Below are 22,687 nucleotides of genomic sequence, written 5' to 3'. Positions count from 1 at the left end.
TTCAAAGAGTTGTTCCGTTAGGTATCCTTGTTCAAATCCTAGTTTAAGGATACCATCCAGTTCTTTCTTGTATTTGACCGTAGGGTCACCTGGTAACTTGCTATAAGTGTTGTTGTCAGTCAATTGCTTAAGTATGTCTTCTTTGTAATCCTCATAGTCCATCAGGACTATTGCCCCACCTTTATCCGCAGGGCGAATGACCAGAGCATGGTCATTTTGTAAGGTTTTAATAGCTGCTCTTTCAGTGTTTGTGAGGTTGTGTCTCCATTTGTTGGACTTATTATGTGTTTCCATATCTTGTGCTACTAGCCTCATAAATGTCTTGGTGCTAGCACTACTGTTTGTTGGCTCAAATGTACTGGGTTTTTTGCACTTATGGATAGGATTAGTAAGTTCTGGTGTTATTGGGGCGTTCTGAAAATATTCTTTAATTTTCATTGTGCGATTCAATTTATACAAGTCCAATTTAAGGTCCATTTCATTAGTTTTATGACTTGGTATAAACGATAGACCTTTATTGAGCATGGAGCTCTCTGCTGCTGTAAGAGCATGCCTACTAAGATTGATCACTATATCCTCCGTCTGTTGCGGCGTGTGGGTCTGTGTCTGTCCCCTTGCCCTCCTAATGTGTGGTCTAGAGTGCCTCCCCCTCCTCTGCGTGACCTCGTGGTAACCCCTAAAAAATGATGATCTGGGGTGGATATATATACACACACACGCACTTGATGATGCTGAAAAAAAATTGTTCAGATAGGCTTTCCTGTGACTGTTTTATTAATATATTGAACCTTCACGCTAGATCTGGTCTAAGTTCTATGAAATCTGAGCGATCATGTGGAGCCACATTCACTGTTTGCAGTTCTTAACAATATTACACTTTTTTGACGGAATGGTTTGATGTTTTGCATTTTTCATACATTCATTGTGAAGATCTTTAGAAAAAGTGATAAAATTATTTATCTTATTGTTGATTATTTGTTATATCACATTATTATAATAAATAGAAGGGAAATTGTTTATCAATCAGCATTGCTATATGAGGGAATTATCTATTTTCAAGTTATGCACTGTCTAGCTTGTGAAACATGTGCTCGGTAGCTAAAGTGTGATTTGATAGTACAGCATGTCCCTGGAACTCAGGGGTTTGTAGAGAGGAAAATATATTTATTAAGTTGCCATGGAAATGGCTGAACTTCTGTTAGTGTATTAAGACCTTCCCTTGTTTGAGAAGACCTTGTGATGTGATGCATTACGTTCCTAAGGATTATGTTTCTTCTTTTAGCTTGCCTTTTATTACTGCTGGCAATGTTGTCGTACTCTTGCTAAGGTTTTTTTAAAATATCTCTTACAGTGGCCAGTTCACCAACCAATATGGCTTTATGATGCTGTAGTTTACGGCAGTGTTAGAGTAACTATTTATTTTCTCACATAATTTTGGGATATTATGATTGATGTATTGTGTGTTTTTAACCTCAAAACGTATTGAGCTAATTTCTTTCCTTAATATATACCCTTCCCCTTCATAACAGTTTAATTTCTGTTCTACCTACTTTGAGTACAGAAGCATGGGCTTCAATTGTTCTCTAGCTTGAGTTTTTTGTGATTACTTGAGTATGGTCCCTTTTCTTGCTCCCATTTGTGCAGGCCCCCAACACATAATCATATCCCTAATATTCATTCCAATGAACTATTGAACTGTGGCTGTGCTCTAAGCGTTTGTAAAACCTTAAGGGACAGTGTTTCTTATGGGGACAGGCAAGGAATTAAAAATGGTTAGCAGTGATTATTATCATGGTTACTATTATCTTGCTGGACCATTACTGTGATATCTAATGCTCATGTATACTGTGATACCCTGCTCTGGATATAACCTTGATACACCTCCAAGATGCATACTCCATTATACAAAGGAATGAAAAACCGCACCAAATCTTAATCTCTTCTCCAAGGCGCAGACAGTGGATGCCACCCCATCTATGACCTCTAAAAGTACAATGCTAAATATATAAAATATCATGCAATTAATATTATCTAACTTGATTATAGGCAATCCTGCCTTGTGTACATAAGTATTAGATTTACTGCTGTTTCTAATATATTCACATATTGCTATATATACATAAATCTTGAAAACAGTACTCGCAGAGCTTAAAAAAATGCACATTTTATGTGACACACAGCTTATGCACTCAATCGAATAAATTTGCAAACAAAACATGCCCCCGTATTGATCATAAAAAAGGTAACAAAGCAACAGTACTACTCAAATTAGTACTGTATCTTAGACTCTATGCTGTTAGTAGTGGTCCTACTGACAGTTATAAACTAAGCAGGTTTCTCCATGATAATTAAAGCATTGTTGCATAAAGCTGTGCAGGTAAATACCTCCATGTGGAGAAAGACTCTATAACAGTGTTTTCCAACTCCATTCCTCATGATCCTTAACAGGCCACATATGTATTATATCTTAACTAGAGCACAGATGAACTGATTATTTCACCTGTGCTCTAGTTAAGATATAATGAATATGTGCCCTGTTAAGGGTCCTGAGGACTGGGTTTGGGAAACACTGCTCTATAAAATAATAGAGCTTTCATCACAACAAAAAAGGCCCATGTCGAGGCTTAATTTAAAGAGCACGTTCGTGCACTTAGAGAAGGCCTCAGACGAGACCCCCACAGCGTCACACATGATATCATGGTACATAGTGGCCCCCACACAAAACTCCTGATGGAGAATCTTACTGCCACACACCAAACCAGTGGTGGGAACCAAAGACATATTGGGTGCATAAATGCTTATAAAAGTTGGTTCCCTACTGTCTTTCTCACCCCTCACTGGCTGCCCACTCTACCTTATCCCTTCACATCTAAAACCTTCTCCGTCTTCCACCCTCATTCTAGCTCTTACTCACACCTTCAACCTTTCCCTTTGTACCGGTTCATTCCCATCTTCTTTCAAGCACACAAAGATCACTCCCATACTAAAAAAAAAAAAAACTCTCCCTTGACCCTAATTCTCCTGCAAACTCACTGCTTCCACTAACCTCAAAATTCCTGGAAAAACTAATCTTGAACCGCCTAACCCACTTCCTGTCCTCCCAACTCCTCACTTGACCCCCTGCAATCTGACTTCTTTCCCAAACACTCAACTGAGACTCCCCTCACCAATGTTACTAACAATTTTCTTTCTGCTAAAGGTAATGGCCACTACTCTATACTTAACTATCTTGATCTCTCAGCTGCCTTAGACACCATTAACCACCCCTCCTCCTACAGACTCTCAGCTCTCTTGGTCTCTGTGACACTTCCCACTCTTGGATCCACTCTTCTCTTTCTAACAGGTTATTTGTGTCATTTGCTGGCAACTCCTCTTCAATGCCTCTGTTAATTGGAGTACCCCAAGACTCTGTCCTTGGTCCTCTACTATTCTCTAGTTATACCTTTCATCTTAATATGAGAAGAGTCCAAGGCTTCATTCCTTACTTGTGGGAAATACTGAACCTGGCCACCAGGAGGAAGCAAAGACACCACAGCCAAAGGCTTAAATACCTCCCCCACTCCCCTCATCCCCCAGTCATTCTTTGCCTTTCCTCACAGGAGGTTGGCGGAGAAGTGTCAGAAGATACAAAGTAGTTCCTTATGTAGGGTAGTACTCTTCAAAATGGGACTGGAGTTTTAAGTAGTCTTGTCAGCCCCTCAGTGAGAGCATAGGCGAATGTTAGAGTCTGGAGATGCAGGGAGAGTCTTTCTGCGAACCCATCCAGACTCAAAATTAACAGCTCCTAAGCAATCAGTGTTGACGAGTTTCACTGCCTGCTTCTATCACTCAAGTCCATGTCAGGAGTGATGCTACAAGACTGTCTAACTTGAGTGGCCGTGTTTCTGTTCCACGGCATAGATTCTGGTAAGATAGTTTCATTTTTTTATACACATTTGATAACGCAAGAAGACAAGGTCACAGTGTGACTCCTTTTATCTGAATGGAATCAAGGGTTAATGTCTTCGGAAGGGGATTATTGAACAGAAGGGATTAATCACATATTTTTAAAATCGTGTTTATGCTGTGACATGTGTGAGATGTGGCTCAGGCAGTGTTGGAACACAAGCTATGTAGGAATCTGATACGTTGGAGGGTACTCCCCTTTACCTAAAGCTGCCTGTCTATATTGTGAGGAGGCCACGGTATACCCGCCTGCTCAATTATGTTCCACATGCCTTGATAAAGTAATCTTATCAAAGAAAGCTAATATGTTTAGTACTGCTGAGCTTTCTACCGCTGAGGAGTCTCCGTCCCGTGAGGTGCGCACCCTTCATTCATCTCCTAATACACATGCAGCTTCCCGTAGCACTTCTATTCCTCCATCTGTAGGGGCACTTTTACCGCCAGACTTTACTGAACAGTTACAGGTGGCAGTGTCTGTCTGCAACCTTTAGTGCTTTACCTCGCACTGCTAAGCTCAAGCGAAAGGTGAAATATTGCTATCCTTCCCAGGGGTCATCTACTGGCTTATTGGATTTATCTGATACAAGATTATCCGATGATGAAGACGCCTCTGATACTTCAGAGGATGCTCTTTCTGGGTCGGAATCTGCTTCCTCTGAGCCTCCAGCTGCGGAGGAACCAGACTTTAGATTTAGGATTTAACACTTACGCTTTCTGCTAAAGGAGGTATTGGCTTCTTTGGAGGTTCCAGAACCTAAATTACCTGAGGAACCTTGCATTCCTAAGTTAGATAAGGTCTACGAGGACAGGGTTGTACCACAGACTTTCCGTGTTCCCGTAAAGATGGCGAACATTATTAAGAATGAATGGGAAAGACTCGGTTCATCTTTTTCCCCTTATTCTTCCTTTAAGAAATTGTTTCTGGTTCACTCTCAGTTGGAGTTGTGGGGTTCTGTCCCTAAGGTACACGGTTCTATCTCCACGCTTGCTAAACGCACTACTATCCCACTTGAGGATAGTTTGTCGTTTAAAGAGCCCATGGATAAGAAGCTGGAAACTCTATTAAGAAAAATGTTTCAGCATACGGGATATTTATTTTAACCAGCAGCGGCTGTTGCTGCGGTTGCGGGAAAGATTATTTTTGGTCCAGGCATGGACTTTATCATATACACGGTTTACTGGAGGCAAGGGTGCCTTTTTACTGCTGGATAAGACGAACAAGCCTAAGGGACAAGGTCCTAATTTTCGTTCCTTTTGTTCGGACAAATCCCAACGTCAGCAGCCCTCTGCAAAGCAGGAGCAGTCCAAGGGAACTTGGAAACCTCCTCAGTCCTGGAATAAATCCAAGCAGAATAAGAAGCCCGCTGAGTCAGTCGTCATGAAGGGGCAGCCCCCAGTCCGGCTTTGGATCTGGTAGGGGGCAGACTGTCACTCTTTTCAGAAGCTTGGTTTGGGGATGTGCAAGACCCGTGGGTACTGGAGGTCATCGCTCGGGGATACAGGATAGGTTTCGAGTCTCATCCTCCCAGGAACAGATTCCTCTTATGAAACCTGTCTTCAAGGTCAGAAAAGAGAGAGGCTTTTCTAGGGTGTGTGAGGGATCTCTCCGCCCTGGGGGTCATTGTACCGGTACCTCCAGCAAAGAGAGGTCTGGGATACTACTTAAACCTGTTTGTGGTCCCAAAGGAAGGAGGGTACTTTTCATCCAATTCTGGACCTAAAGTGTTTAAACAAATTCCTGTCTGTCCCCTCGTTCAAGATGGAGACAATAAGGTCCATTCTTCCTTTAGTCCAAGAAGGACAATTTATGACCACGATAGACCTGAAGGATGCCTACCTTCACGTCCCTATACACAAGGAACACTTCAAGTTACTAAGATTTGCGTTCATGGACCTGCACTTCCAGTTCATTGCACTTCCGTTTGGTCTAGCTACTGCTAGTTTACGTAGGTTCTAGGGGCTCTGCTCGCAGTGGCTTCACACTTAGACAATATTTTGATTCAATCACCATCCTGACATCTGGCAGAGGACCATTCGAAAACTCTCTTTTTTTTCTTCTTCGATCACATGGATGGAAGATAAACTTAGAAAATAGTTCTCTTATTCCCGGTACCAGGGTGGAGTTCCTGGGTACTATTATAGATTCCATATCTATGAGGATATTTTTTACAGACCAGAGACGTTACAAGCTAACTTCCAATTGTCTTGCCCTCCAGACCCCCTTCCTTCTATCTGTGGCTCGGTGTATGGATGTATTTAGACTCATGGTGTCCTGCATGGACATCATCACCTTTGCCAGATTCCATCTCAGACCTCTTCAGCTGTGCATACTGAGACGGTGGAATGGCAATCATTCAGATATGTCTCAACAGATTTCTCTAGACATTTGTTCGAGAGAATCGCTCTCCTGATGGCTTTGTCCAGGTCACTTATCCCAAGGGATGTCCTTCTTGAGACCATCCTGGGAGATTGTGACTACGGACGCCAGTCTCTCAGGATGGGGAGCTGTTTGGGGTGCCAGGAAGGCACAGGGCCTGTGGACTAGAGAGGAATCCCTCCTCACGATTAATATCTTGGAACTTCGAGCGATCCTCAATCCTCTGAAGGCTTGGCCCCTTCTGGGTTTGACCCAGTTTATCAGATTCCAATCGGACAACATAACCTCGGTGGCTTACATCAACCATTAGGGGGGAACGTGAAGCTCCCTAGCAATGGGGGAAGTATCTCAGATTCTGGAGTGGGCAGAGGCCCACAGCTGTTCGCTGTCAGCAATCTACTTTCCGGGTGTGGACAACTTTGAAGCGGATTTACTCAGCAGACAATCCTTTCATCCGGGGAATGGTCTCTCCATCCCGAAGAATTTGCGGAGATATGCAACAGGTGGGGGACGCCGGAGATAGATCTCATGGCATATCGTCTTAATACAAAGCTACCCAGATATGGGTCGAGGTCCAGGGATCCTCAGGCAGGGCTAATAGATGCATTAGCAGTGCCTTGGAGGTTCAGGCTAATCTACATTTTTCCCGCCGTTACTACTCTTCCCTCGTGTAGTGGCCCGCATCAAGCAGGAGTCGGTGATACTGACTGCTCCATCGTAGCCGCAAAGGATGTGTTGTGCGGATCTAGTGGGGATGTCATCTTCTGCATGGAGGTTACCTTGTTGCAGGGATCTGTTAGAACAAGGTCCTTTTGCTGACTGCGTGGAGATTGAACGCTTAGTCCTAGCCGAGAGAGGTTTTTCTGAGAGAGTTATTGATACTCTCATTCAAGCCCGTAAGCCAGTTACTCTTCGCATCTATCATAAGGTGTGGTGGACCTACTTATTCTGGTGTGAAGAGCGTGGATTTCCCTGGCATAAGGTCCTTTCTTTTCTCCAGGATGGTCTGGAGAAGGGCCTTTTGGCTAGCTGTCTTAAGGGACAGATTTGGGCCCTATCTGTTTTACTGCACAAGGGGCTCGCTGAGCTTCCAGACGTCTAGTCCTTTGTTCAGGCTCTGTCTAGATTCAGACCTGTGTTTCGACCTAGCGCCGCTCCTTGCAGCTTAAATCTTGTTCTTAAGGTTTTGCAGAGGGCTCTGTTTAAGCCTATGCACGGCCTTGACATTAAATTATCTTGGAAGGTTCTCTTTTAGCTGGCTATTGCCTTGGCACGCGGAGTATATGAGATGGCTGCCTTGCAATGTGAGCCCTTTACCTAGCATTCCATGCTGATAAGGCTGTTCTTCGAACTGGGTTAGGTTTTCTTCCTAAGATTGTTTCTGATCGCAACATCAATCAGGAGATAGTTGTTCCTTCCTTGTGTCCTAGCCCTTCTTCTTCGAAAGAGCGGTTACTTCATAATTTGGATGTGGTTCGGGCCTTGAAGTTCTATCTTCAAGCCACTAAGTAGTTTAGACAGACTTCTTCTTTGTTCGTTGACTTTTCTGGGAAGCGTAAGGGGCAGAAAGCCTCGTCCACTTCCTTGTCTTTTTGGTTGAGGAGCATTATTTGCTTAGCTTATGAAACAGCGGGACATAAGTCTCCTCAGAGGATTAAGGCTCATTCTACTAGAGCAGTGGCCTCATCTTGGGCCTTCAAGAATGAGGCATCTATGGAGCAGATTTGTAAGGTGGCTACCTGGTCCTCCTTATGTACCTTTTCAAAATTTTACAAGTTTGACGTTTTTGCTTCGGCTGAAGCATCTTTTGGTATATAGGTTTTGCAGGCTGTGGTGCCCTCAGTAGGGTCCGCCTCTCGTTTTTACCCTCCCATTTAATTTTGTCCTCTAGAGCTTGGGTATATGCTTACCATATAATTTCCTTTCCATCTGTATGAGGAGAGTCCACGGCCCCCGCCCGTTTTTCTCCGTTGGGCGAACCAAAATTTTTTGTTCTTCTGGCACCATTTATACCTTGATATTTCTCCTACTGTTCCTTGTTCACTCGGCAGAATGACTGGGGGATGAGGGGAGTGGGGGAGGTTTTTAAGCCTTTGGCTGGGGTGTCTTTGCCTCCTCCTGGTGGCCAGGTTCAGTATTTCCCACAAGTAAGGAATGAAGCCGTGGTTTCTCCTCATACAGATGGAAAGGAAATTATCTGGTAAGCATAATTTATGTTTTTTCGCTGGGTAACTTATCAACATGTCCATGTTCAGTGCTGCAGAATTTTGTGGCGCTTTATAAATAAAGTATTAGTATAATAAAAAAAAGGATAATAGGCAAAATGCCCTGGTGCCGTAAATTACTGCCAATTTCAGGGGCATCCTCTGAGACGACACCACTTGACGATATATATGTATGTGTAAAATATATATATATATATATATATATATATATATATATATATATATATAAAAAAATGCACACACTGTATATAATATACCACAAAAAGTATTATTTTATTGCCCTTTACCACATCAGGCAAGTATCCCCACTTGCTTTTTACCAGAATTATTCTGTATACACTGTCAATTTACCAGAGAATTATGGGTAAGAGTTTCTAATTATATATATATATATATATATATATATATATATATATATATATATATATATATTATTGCCAATCAAAGGGAACAGCCATGGGCTTGAATGTTGCCCCTTCCTTTGCCAACCTCTATATGGAGTACTATGAGGAGGAAATTATGCAGGTCTTCCAAAGAAAATAAGTTATTACATTGCTACATTGATGATCTCTTTATTATCTGGGCTGGCAAGTGATATACTACGAAACTGGTTTCAGGAATTAAACGAATTAAAGCATCCTATCCAATTTAAAATATCTTAGTCAAGTTAAAGTAGAATTTCTGAACCTATGCATATACAAAGATGGAGCTGGTCTAGGAACTTCATTATATCAAAAACCGACGGACAGGAATTCAGTATTGCATGCACATAGCTGCCACCCAATGTCTCTTCTTAGAGCCATCCCTCAAGGCCAAATGACAAGAGTCAATAGAAACAACAGTGACAAAGAACAAATGAGAATACAACTACATGACATGGCAAGCAAATTTATGGCAAGGGGGTATAAATGGCAGTATCTCTCAGAATGCATAAATGAACAGGACAACCCCAAGAACCAGAGGGTGAAAGATGATACCAAACGCATGACCTTTGTGACTAAATATTGTCCCGATACCAAAAGCATCGGACATAATATAAAAACTCATTGGCACATTATCCAGAGTGACCCAACACTACCCTTTGGAGAGTGGGGTAGTCCAAGAGTGGGTTTCAAAAGGAACCGGAACTTAAAGGACCAATTGATGTTGACCGATCCTAAACATTGTTATGAAAAGAATACATGACTAAAAAATACCAAGGAAGGTTATTTCCGTTGTATAGGATGCACTACATGCCATGCTATGATTCTAGGTTCCTCATTCCGCCATCCTGATATGAATCAAAAATTTAATATTCAATACAATCTAACATGTACAACACCTTTTGTAGTCTATATGATCAATTGCCCATGTGGGCTATTTTACGTAGGCAAAACGGTAGATGATGCCCGCACCCGTATGGCCAACCACAGGTCAGCCATCAGAATGGCGATAAAGAACAAAAGCAGTGACCAATCGGTGGCACACCATTTCTTCACCAGTGGACACACGGTACAGGACCTTAGGTTCAAGTTAATTAATCATGTGCCCATACTCCCAAGGGGAGGAGACAGACAAAGTAAATTACTTCAAATAGAATCAAAATGGATCTTCAAACTGAACACCTTACATCCAAAGGGATTGAACATGAGCCTGGACTGGCACTGTTTCCTGTATTAGGATGGGCCCCACTACTAAGGACTGCTATGGCGACGAGAGTCCTCTTCTCCTACAAAATTTAGGGTGGATTTGAGGATGAATTTCCTATTCAGGACCTTTCTAATATACGGACTGTAGGCTATTAGTGCCAGTTATATGTAAGTCCAGAGTCCATCCCTTATATGAGAGTCCACCTTCCAATTAGATGCAGCCCACTTGGTGCCTTTCATCTCCTGTTCCTTTTATCCCTCAATTTTATTCCTTTCTCCTTTTTCTTTTCTTCTTTTCTCTCTTTTTATTTCTTTACTTCACTTTTATTCTTTCTCTTCTTTTTCTTTTTCTTTCTCTTGATTCTTTTTTTCTTTCACTTCTTTTTCTTTCACTTACTTTGTCACTTGTTTTATTTCTTTATTGTTTATTATTTTCATTTATTTAATTATGATTATTTATCACCAGTATCTATCTCATTCTTTTTATTCTTCTTATTTTTATTTTTTATTTTATTATTTTTAGTCTTATCACTATATTTTATTTCATTGTAGTTTACATTTTATTTTACTTTATGCTTAGTTCATTTCTCTAGTTTCCTTTCGTTAATTTGAGTTATTTGTTGCTTAGGCCTATGGTATCTATTTATGTTTTTTCCCTTAGTATCTGTCTACGGGACGTTGTAAGGTTGTAAAGTGGTTGTCATGACTACATGCCGCTAAGCGCATCGGCAGCTCCTATGCCTATAGCTTATTTAGTTAAAGTTTGTTTCCTTCTGACTGGTGGTTGCTATAGCAACGACGCAAGGCACATGGGGCAGGTCTCCTTTCTATGATGCCATCAGCAAGTGGCTGGATATACGCTTCACCGCGATAGTCCCGTTGTACCTTGTGCCGCTGCAGGTAGGATTACCATAGTCTTAGAATCGCTAGAAAAGCGTTGATGCCATAAATTTAGTATTCGTTTGAATAATGATATGCCGAATATACAATATAGGTGATTGTTGATATAGGTCTATGCTCCTTACTGATAACTTAACTATCCAATATGCACTGTAATTTTGCACTGTTTTCTCACGTAAGTTTATGCTCACTAGATGTCATAAGACTAATATGATGTATATATTTTTACAAGGATGTATTAGCACTTTGAAAAATGTTCAGATTGTTTATTTTGGAAGTGTTGAATCTGGAAAGGTTTTGTTTATGCGTCACTATGGTTACGATTTTGGCGCAATTTCTCACTGGGGGTGGGGTTTACACTGTTTAAATAGTCATTTGAATTGTGTGTTTGTCTGAAGAAGGGGAGTGTGTCCCCGAAATGTCACGCTCTAAGGATTAAAGTGCCTCCTTCTGTCCTTATATTTAACTGTTGGCACCCTGGCAGTTGGAATTGGGGTGAGAGTGCTCTCTCTTAACATTATGTGTGTGTGTGTGTGTGTGTATATATATATATATATATATATATATATATGTGTGTGTGTGTGTATGTATGTATATATAAATCCAATTCACAGGTGCACTCACTAAAACTTCTTAAGCAACAGCCAGGGTGCTGCGTGCAAAAACATATAAGAATCATTTTATCCTCTTTAAGAAGAAAACACTGCACTCACCGGTCTTGAGAATGATATAATTTATTCACAATCTCATCACATTAGCTTATAGCTGCATAATAACCCCCAGACATTTCGGTACCGCACTGGCACCTTTCTCAATGTTTTTTTCTTCAGTATCTCCAAATGTTCCCTAACAACTTAATACACCCGTTCCCTATTTATACCCTAATGTGCTAGAAACAATTCCGGGTCAGCCACACCGGTGTGCTTACACCACATAATTTCCGGCGTAAATCCTGGATCTCAACGACAAAAACACATGGCTAATTAGCATATTCACTCCCCCTCGTGATGGATAGCTACTATGTTACCATCTGGGTGAACTTGCAGTGAACCACAGCGGCTTGGCTGAACACGGACAATTTCAAAAAAACTAAACACCTTATCTCTATATTCGTACTACTAGGAAAATATATTAAAAAAATTTAAAAAATTTATATACTAAATTAGCCTGGACAACAGATGCCAGACTAGAAAAATTAAATACACACTAATTGAATTAGAACCTGAGTGCCTTTATGCCTGAGACAGCATGGTAGAAACTTAAAAAAGGCGGATGACACACTCATCTATTGAGACCTCATATTATATGTCAGAAACATGGAAATTTCGTAGCTGTCCAAATTCAAACAGGGGGCAAGATTCTTTAATGTTCAATTAGGATGAGACCTAGATCGTCCAATCATAGCCAAATCCGGCTAAAGGAACACATTAAAGTCCAACTGGTCATTCAAGCCTCTTGGAGCTACAGTATCTAATCGATAAATCCATGAAGCTTCCACTTGTAGGAGTTTCCTGTGCCTATCCCCACTTCAACTCAGTCCTGCTAGCATAAAATACCTAGCCACAGGTTGATCCGATTATTTTTTATCAATAGCAACTCTTATAGCATGGCGGTGATTAGCCATCCTCTCCCTAAATTTGTAGTTGAGGTCTTTCCTACATAAACCAGGGAACACGGAAAAGTCAGAATATACACCACGAAACTGCTAGTGCAGGTCAATCTGTGAAAAATCTTGTAGCTTATATATATATATATATATATATATATATATATATATATATATATATATATATATCATAATTTATGTAAGAACTTACCTGATAAATTCATTTCTTTCATATTAGCAAGAGTCCATGAGCTAGTGACGTATGGGATATACATTCCTACCAGGAGGGGCAAAGTTTCCCAAACCTTAAAATGTCTATAAAAACACCCCTCACCACACCCACAATTCAGTTTAACGAATAGCCAAGCAAGTGGGGTGATAAGAAAGGTGCGAAAGCATCAAAAAATAAGGAATTGGAATAATTGTGCTTTATACAAAAAAATCATAACCACCACAAAAAAGGGTGGGTCTCATGGACTCTTGCTAATATGAAAGAAATTAATTTATCAGGTAAGTTCTTACATAAATTATGTTTTCTTTCATGTAATTAGCAAGAGTCCATGAGCTAGTGACGTATGGGATAGCAGATACCCAAGATGTGGAACTTCCACGCAAGAGTCACTAGAGAGGGATAAAATAAAGACAGCCAATTCCGCTGAAAATAATCCACAACCCAAATCAAAAAGTTTTAATCTTTATAATGAAAAAAACTGAAATTATAAGCAGACGAATCAAACAGAAACAGCTGCCTGAAGTACTTTTCTACCAAAAACTGCTTCAGAAGAAGAAAACACATCAAAATGGTAGAATTTAGTAAAAGTATGCAAAGAAGACCAAGTGGCCGCTTTGCAAATCTGATCAACAGAAGCTTCATTCCTAAAGGCCCAGGAAGTAGAAACTGACCTAGTAAAATGAGCCGTAATTCTTTGAGGCGGGGACTTACCTGACTCCACATAAGCATGATGAATCAAAGACTTTAACCAAGATGCCAAAGAAATGGCAGAAGCCTTCTGACCTTTCTTAGGACCAGAAAAAACAACAAATAGACTAGAAGTCTTTCTAAAATCTTTAGTAGCTTCAATATAATATTTCAAAGCTCTAACTACATCCAAAGAATGTAACAATCTTTCTTTAGAATTCTTAGGATTAGGACATAATGAAGGGACAACAATTTCTCTACTAATGTTGTTAGAATTCACAACCTTAGGTAAAAATTGAAAAGACCTCCGCAACACCGCCTTATCCTGATTAAAAATCAGAAAAGGAGATTCACAAGAAAGAGCAGATAACTCAGAAACTCTTCTAGCAGAAGAGATAGCCAAAAGGAACAATACTTTCCAAGAAAGTAATTTAATGTCCAGAGAATGCATAGGCTCAAACGGAGGAGCCTGTAAAGCTGTCAAAACCAAATTAAGACTCCAAGGAGGAGAGATTGGCTTAATAACCGGTTTGATACGGACCAAAGCCTGTACAAAACAATGAATATCAGGAAGATTAGCAATCTTTCTGTGAAAAAGAACAGAAAGAGCAGATATTTGTCCTTTCAAAGAACTTGCAGACAAACCTTTATCCAAACCATCCTGAAGAAATTGTAAAATTCTAGGAATTCTGAAAGAATGCCAGGAGAATTTATGAGAAGAACACCAAGAGATGTAAGTCTTCCAAACTCGATAATAAATGTTTCTAGAGACAGATTTCCGAGCCTGTAACATAGTATTAATCACTGAGTCAGAGAAACCTCTATGACTAAGAATTAAGCGTTCAATCTCCATACCTTCAAATTTAATAATTTGAGATCCTGATGGAAAAAAGGGCCTTGAGATAGAAGGTCTGGCTTTAATGGAAGTGTCCAAGGCTGGCAACTGGCCATCCAAACGAGATCCGCAAACCAAAACCTGTGAGGCCATGCTGGAGCCACCAGCAGTACAAATGAGCGCTCCAATAGAATTTTGGAAATTACTTTCGGAAGAAGAACTAGAGGCGGAAAGATATAAGCAGGATGATAATTCCAAGGAATTGACAAAGCATCCACTGCTTCCGCCTGAGGGTCCCGGGATCTGGACAGATACCTGGGAAGTTTCTTGTTTAGATGAGAGGCCATCAGATCTATTTCTGGAAGTCCCCAGATTTGAACAATCTGGAGAAAAACCTCTGGATGAAGAGACCATTCGCCCGGATGTAACGTCTGGCGACTGAGATAATCCGCTTCCCAATTGTCTACACCTGGGATGTGAACCACAGAAATTAGACAGGAGCTGGATTCCGCCCATACAAGAATCTGAGATACTTCTTTCATAGCTTGAGGACTGTGAGTCCCCCCTTGATGATTGACATATGCCACGGTCGTGACATTGTCTGTTTGAAAACAAACAAATGATTCTCTCTTCAGAAGAGGCCAGTACTGAAGAGCTCTGAAAATCGCACGGAGTTCCAAAATATTGATTGGTAATCTCGCCTCCTGAGATTTCCAAACCCCTTGCGCTGTCAGAGATCCCCAAACCGCTCCCCAACCTGATAGACTCGCATCTGTTGAGATCACAGTCCAGGTTGGACGAACGAAAGAGGCCCCTTGAATTAAACGATGGTGATTCATCCACCACGTTAGAGATGATCGAACATTGGGATTTAAGGATATTATTTGTGATATCCTTGTATAATCCCTTCACCACTGGTTCAGCATACAAAGCTGGAGTGGTCTCGTGTGAAAACGAGCAAAAGGGATCGCGTCCGATGCAGCAGTCATGAGACCTAAAATCTCCATGCATAATGCTACCGAAGGGAACAATTGAGACTGAAGGTTTCGACAGGCTGAAACCAATTTCAGACGTCTCTTTTCTGTCAGAGACAAAGTCATGGACACTGAATCTATTTGGAAACCTAAAAAGGTTACTCTTGTCTGAGGAATCAAGGAACTCTTTGGTAAATTGATCCTCCAACCATGTCTTTGAAGAAACAACACAAGTTGATTCGTATGAGATTCTGCAGAATGTGAAGACTGAGCAAGTACCAAGATGTCGTCCAAATAAGGAAATACTGCAATACCCTGTTCTCTGATTACAGAGAGAAGGGCACCGAGAACCTTCGAAAAGATTCTTGGAGCTGTTGCTAGACCAAATGGAAGAGCAACAAATTGGTAATGCTTGTCTAGAAAAGAGAATCTCAGGAACTGAAAGTGATCTGGATGAATTGGAATATGCAGGTATGCATCCTGTAAATCTATTGTAGACATATAATGCCCTTGCTGAACAAAAGGCAGAATAGTTCTTATAGTTACCATCTTGAATGTTGGTATCCTTACATAACGATTCAATATTTTTAGATCCAGAACCGGTCTGAAAGAATTCTCTTTCTTTGGTACGATGAATAGATTTGAATAAAACCCCAGACCCTGTTCCAGAACTGGAACTGGTATAATTACCCCAGCTAACTCTAGGTCTGAAACACATTTCAGAAACGCCTGAGCTTTTACTGGATTGACTGGAATGCGTGAGAGAAAGAATCTTCTCACAGGCGGTCTTACTTTGAAACCTATTCTGTACCCTTGTGAAACAAGGTTCTGAATCCAAAGATTGTGAACCGAATTGATCCAAACATCTTTGAAAAATCACAACCTGCCCCCTACCAGCTGTGCTGGAATGAGGGCCGCACCTTCATGCAGATTTAGAGGCTGGTTTTGACTTTCTGGAAGGCTTAGATTTATTCCAGATTGGATTAGGTTTCCAACCGGAAACCGTTCCTTTAGGGGAAGGATCGGGCTTCTGCTCCTTCTGACGAAAGGAACGAAAACGATTAGCAGCCCTGTAATTACCTTTAGATTTTTTACCCTGAGGTAAAAAGGCACCCTTACCACCAGTAACAGTTGAAATTATAGAATCCAACTAAGAACCAAACAATTTATTACCTTGGAAAGAGAGAGAAAGCAAAGTTGATTTAGAACTCATATCTACATTCCAGGATTTAAGCCATAAAGCTCGTCTAGCTAAAATAGCTAAAGACATATACCGGACATCAACTCTAATGATATCAAAAATGGCATCACAGACAAAATTATTAGCGTGTTGAAGAAGTTTAACAATGCTATAAGTGTTATGATCTGTTACTTGTTGCGCTAAAGTCTCCAACCAAAAAGTTGAAGCCGCAGCAACATCAGCCAAAGAGATAGCAGGTCTAAGTAGATTACCTGAACATAAATAAGCTTTTCTCAAAAAAGATTCAATTTTCCTATCTAAAGGATCTTTAAACGAAGTGCTATCTGCCGTAGGAATAGCAGTACGTTTGGCAAGAGTAGAGATAGCCCCATCGACTTTAGGGATTTTATCCCAAAATTCCAGTCTATCAGATGGCACAGGGTACAATTTCTTAAACCTTGGAGAAGGAGTAAATGAAGTACCCAGACTATCCCATTCCCTAGCAATCACATCTGAGATAGCATCAGGAACGGGAAAAACTTCCGGAATTAACACATGAGGTTTATAAACTGAATTTAAACGTTTAGTAGTTCTAGAATCAAGAGGACTGGACTCCTCCATATCTAGAGCAATCAAAACTTCTTTAAGCAATGAACGAATAAACTCCATTTTAAATAAATATGAAGATTTATCAGAATCAATATCTATAGTAGAATCTTCCGAACCGGAAAAAACCTCATCAGAAACAGATAAGTCGGAATGATGGTGGTCACCTAAAAATTCATCAGAAAAATGAGAAGTTTTGAAAGACGTTTATTGGAAGGAGGAATAACAGACAGAGCCTGCTTAATAGAATTAGAAACAAATTCTTTAACATTAACAGGAACACCCTGAACAACAGATGTTGAAGGAACAACAGGTAAAGGATTATTACTAATAGAAACAGAATCTGCTTTGGAAAGTTTATCATGACAGCTTTCACAAACCACAGCTGGGGGAACAGATACCACAAGTTTACAACATATACACTTAACTTTGGTAGGTCCAGCATCAGGCAGCATCTGTTCATTAGAGGATTTAAATCCGGGGTCAGGATGAGACATCTTGCAATATGTAATAAAAAGAAAAAACATATAAAGCAAAATTATCAAATTCCTTAAAAGACCGTTTCAGGAATGGGAAAGAATGCCAAAATAATAAGCTTCTGGAAACCAGAAGTCATGATAAAAATTTTTTTAAATAAAGTGAGTAAAAAATACGCCCACATTTTTTTGGCGCAAAAAAATGTCTGAATACGCATGCGTAACAGAAAACAACTTCCGGTGAAACGTCACCGGAAATGACAATTTTTTGCGCCAAAAAAAGTATGCGCCAAAAATGACGTAAAAAGAAACATTTCCTGCCCCCGCGAGCCTAACAGCACATGGGAAAAAATGGTCAAATGAAAATTTTTCAAGGTAAGAAAAAATAAAGTAATGCATTATCCCAATAATGAAACTGACAGTCTGTATAGAAAAGGAATACTGAAAACCCTGAATCAAGGCAAATATAAGTTTATAGACATATATTTAGAACTTTACAAATAAAGTGCCCAACCATTAGCGCAGAGTGTCACAAAGAATAAGATTTACTTACCCCAGGACACTCCTCTACATGTAGTAGATAGCCAAACCAGTACTGAAACGAGAATCAGTAGAGGTAAAGGTATATAGAGTATATCGTCGATCTGAAAAGGGAGGTAGGAGAAGAAATCTCTACGACCGATAACAGAGAACCTATGAAATTGATCCCCTAGAGGTAGACCACTGAATTCGAATAGGCAATACTCTCTTCACATCCCTCTGACATTCACTGCACTTCGAGAGGAAAACCGGGCTTCAACCTGTTGCGAAGCGCATATCAACGAAGAATCTTTAAGCACAAACTTACTTCACCACCTCCATGGGAGGCAAAGTTTGTAAAAACTGAATTGTGGGTGTGGTGAGGGGTGTATTTATAGGCATTTTAAGGTTTGGGAAACTTTGCCCCTCCTGGTAGGAATGTATATCCCATATGTCACTAGCTCATGGACTCTTGCTAATTACATGAAAGAAATGTGTGTGTGTATATATATATATATATATATATATATATATATATATACATATACATACATACATCTCATATTTTTTTGCTGTATTTGACCAGGGGTATAATCAGCCGTTTCAGGCTCATTGGCTCCCATCAACAGAAGATGGGTTTTGATTTACTGAACCTTATTTCCAGTGCAAAAGCAATATTTCTTTAAGATAAGGTAGAGATAAAATCGTGAGATTCAATCATTTTTGTGGCTCTTCCTTTTATGAAATAGAGGATTTTTATCTGGCACTTTTATATATTCACAATTGCATACACACTTACTCTTGCACATGCTCAGTAGGAGCTGGTGACTCAAAAAGTTGAAATATAAAAAGAATGTGCACATTTTGTTAATGGAAGTAAATTGGAAAGTTGTTTAAAATGGCATGCTCTATCTGAATAATGAAAGTTTAATTTCTGACCAACATGTTAAGAAAAAGAGAGGAAAGTTAATTTTGATCTGAATCTTGCTGGTATTGATTACAGGCCATTCACCCCTTTTGTTAATGATAAGATATAACCAGAACATGATGAATTATCTCTAAACAGGAGTGATATATGGATAAAGACTTTTACGCTCTGAATAATCATCTTTTATGATCAGTTAAAGGGACACTAAACCCATTTTTTTTTCTTTCATGATTCAGACAGTGCATTCAATTTTAAGCAACTTTCTAATTTACTCCTATTATCAATTTTTCTTCGTTCTCTTGCTATCTTTATTTAAAAACCAGGAATGTGATGCATTGGAGCCGGTTCATTTTTGGTTGAGAACCTGGGTTATGCTTGCTTATTGGTGGGTAAATGTAAGCCTCCAATAAGCAAACACTATCAATGGTGCTGAACCTAAAATGTGCTGGCTGCCAAGATTTACATTCCTGCTTTTAAAATAAAGATAGCAAAAGAAAGAAAGAAGAAAAATTGATAATAGAAGTAAATTAGAAAGTTGCTTAAAATTTCATGCTCTATCTGAATCACGAAAGAAAACTTTTGGGTTCCATGTCCCTTTAAAGTTATGCAGCTCCTTTTGCAGTGCCAGGTTTGCGTGAAGCATAAGAAGAAAAATGGGCACATTGTATATTATCTTCACATCAAGAGACGCAGATAGACTAGAATGAAGTGCTGCCTTAAAGGGACATGAAACCCAGAAATTGTCTTTCATTATTCAGATAGTGTACAGTATTAAACAACTGTCCAATCTACTTCTATGGTAAAAAAAAATTCTCACATTGGTGAGAGAATAAGAGGCATATATGGGCATCAGAAGGAAGTTTTCAGCTTCTGAGCCTACCTATATATGCTTTTCAACGAAGGATACCAAGAGAATGAAGCAAATTAGATAATAGAAGTAAAGTGGAAAGTTGTTTAAAATCCTATGCTCTATCTGAATCATGAAAGAAAATTTTGGGGATTCATGTCCTTTTAAGATTAAATGTTTGTGCCAATTGTTTTTCTGTGATTCCTAAACATGACAATAATTGAATGTATAAAAGGATTGTGCTTTTTATATCAAGTCAATTTTGCTTTAATTTTTAAGAAATATAGAGTAACAGAAAAATAGAGGGGCGCCTCATGTGCGTATCAGTCAGTCTTATCAAGTGAGGTTGATGCAAGCAGTAAAACGGGGTACTCACATTTGGCAAAAGAACCCTTGTTTGGTTGTTGACACAGGCTGATGAATTAAGGTTCATCAGCTCACCTAATCCCAACAAACCGGAACACTTCACTGATTGTCCAAAGAACCAAAGAGTGTGATGCTGTATATCAACACTCCTCCAAAAGTAAACTTGCAGTAAAAACATATTTAATAAAAACAAGTTTAACACAAGTTAAAAGCAAGTAAATAGTGTCAAGGGGCAAACTCAGTGCTCCCTTGTTAATGCAATGCGTTTCTCTGCCCTTAACAATCGGCCGTTTCATCAGACATATCAGAAACAGTAGTCAAGGTCCATTTTAAATACAGCATAGTCCAATCAAATTTGTCAATGGTTATGTGAAGCATGTGTCTCCTATTAGAGACTTATTAGGTTATAACATTTTTAAGAAATAACCTTTAGTTTTCTTTTCTTTTACAGGGTTCTGGAAGCACAACTGGTACTTTGACATCTCCTCCTGCTGGGACACCTGTGACTGGTCATAAGAGGATGATTATTCCAAATCAGCCTCCTCTTACAGCAACTAAGAAATCTGCAGCCAAACCGCAGCCACAGTCCACTTCCCAGCCTGCCCCAGCAGGGTCACCAGGATCTCAAAGACCACAGCCGGTACCAGCTTCTTATACTACAGCCTCCACTCCTAGCCGCCCTACATTTAATGTGCAAGTTAAATCTGCTCAGCCAAGCCCTCACTTTGTTCCACCAGCCCCACAACCAGGACAACCTTACAATATTGCTCCAAACCAGTATTATGCTCCCCAGCAGGCCAGATCCCCTGGGCCTGCCCAATATGCATCTCAGCCACGTGGTCCTGAGTACATTCCTCCACAGCCTACAAGGTACACTGAGCCTGGATATGGGTATCCACCTGGAGGCCAGGTCAAGTATCAAGATCCCTACTACCCAACAGCACAGGGTTACAGTGGGCGGAATGGATCTGATATTCCCTACACACAGCAAGGAGGATGGAAACCAGAGCCTGCTTATACAAATGTACCTGTTGGCCAGCAACCTTCTGGAGCTTATCAGCCATCTAACACTAAGAAGACATACATCACTGATCCACCATATGCTCCACCCCCTCCACCACACCAGAAGGTAAAACAGGCTCTTACAGTTCTATAAGTCTTAACATTTGCTCTTTTATTTATGTACATTTGTTCAAGGAAATCTTATGTTATATGAGAGTTACTGGAAATATAATCTTTAATGTGTGAGTAGTGATTTGTTCATGTTTTTGTTTACTACGTTTAATGTAGAATGTTTTAAAGATACATAGTAGTTGTATCCCATTGGTGTTTTAATTACATAGGTTATTTTAATGTCATTTTGAATGTGCAATATTTTTTTAATTTAACCCGAAATCTATACAAGGAACAAAACTTTAAAAAAAAAAAGTATAAATAATGCAGTTTGTCATTGATGCAAATAGAAGTTTCAAAGTAAGCCTGGCAGAATTCTTATCATTTTGAAAAAAACTCACAAAATGTCATAAATATCCACAAATAATTTCACAAGTGCACTTATGGTATCTAACTTTTTATTTTTCCTAAATTTTTTGTGATATGTTCAGAACTGCTGGGTATATAGACTTTCTTCTAGTAGGTTTAAATTCTTTAAAACTTTCCCATAACCTATATAGTACTCACCCCCTTCCTGGTGTTTGTTGAATATCATTTACATCAGTGTGAAGAGTCTTCTGTTGTCTAAATTAACTATATTATTAGTTCATATAATAGTAGGGTTTCCCACCTGGCCAGTATTTTACCGGCAAAGACTGTATTTTACTGGCACAGCCGGTATTTTGATGTTGCAAGCTGCTGCCGCTATATTGTTAATACCAGCAATGTTAAGGCCTGGTATATTTCAGGCAGCACACAGATTAAGAAAAGTCTACTCACACTTTCGGTGTCTAAAGCTGCAGGAAGGAGGGGAGTTACTCACAACTCAAGCAGGAAGATTCTAAGGGAGCCAAGGCAACTGTGAGGTCAGGAATTTGGAGTCATCTGAGCTGATTGCTTTTTCAAATTGGCATCATTGTAGTAGCCAAAACCACCCAATTGCATGGCACCTTGGAACCACAGCTTTCTATCACAGAGTCTCAATAAACTGTGATGAGGCATAGAGGTCTGTGGCTGCTAGTGTTTCATTACACTGATCAGTGTATCTGCAGCATCAAGGGATGTCAAGGGAGTGTACTGTCTTCTAAGTCGATGTTTCTCAACAGCCGGGCCGCGATGGCTCTGCTGTTGGGACGTGACCTGATATACCCCTGCTGTTTGCTTTGACTGGCCTGCTGTTTCACGCATCTGAAACACCGGAGGG

The 22,687-nt window shown here is 40.0% G+C and overlaps 1 protein-coding gene across 3 annotated transcripts in view; it reads left to right on the top strand.

Annotated features, from left to right (window-relative positions):
- Window positions 1–22,687, top strand: part of LPP (LIM domain containing preferred translocation partner in lipoma) — a 725,513-nt gene that overhangs the window by 344,374 nt on the left and 358,452 nt on the right. For all 3 annotated transcript variants that reach the window (XM_053710250.1, XM_053710253.1, XM_053710252.1), the window contains exon 4: window positions 20,783–21,460. In XM_053710250.1, the coding sequence (XP_053566225.1) occupies window positions 20,783–21,460 (678 nt within the window). The remainder of the gene's footprint in view (window positions 1–20,782; window positions 21,461–22,687) is intronic.

The sequence above is a fragment of the Bombina bombina genome, chromosome 4 (genome assembly GCF_027579735.1).
Source record: "Bombina bombina isolate aBomBom1 chromosome 4, aBomBom1.pri, whole genome shotgun sequence".
Classification (NCBI taxonomy): domain Eukaryota; kingdom Metazoa; phylum Chordata; class Amphibia; order Anura; family Bombinatoridae; genus Bombina; species Bombina bombina.
Note: the sequence above shows the minus strand (reverse complement) of the source record. Positions and strands in the feature narration are given on the sequence as shown.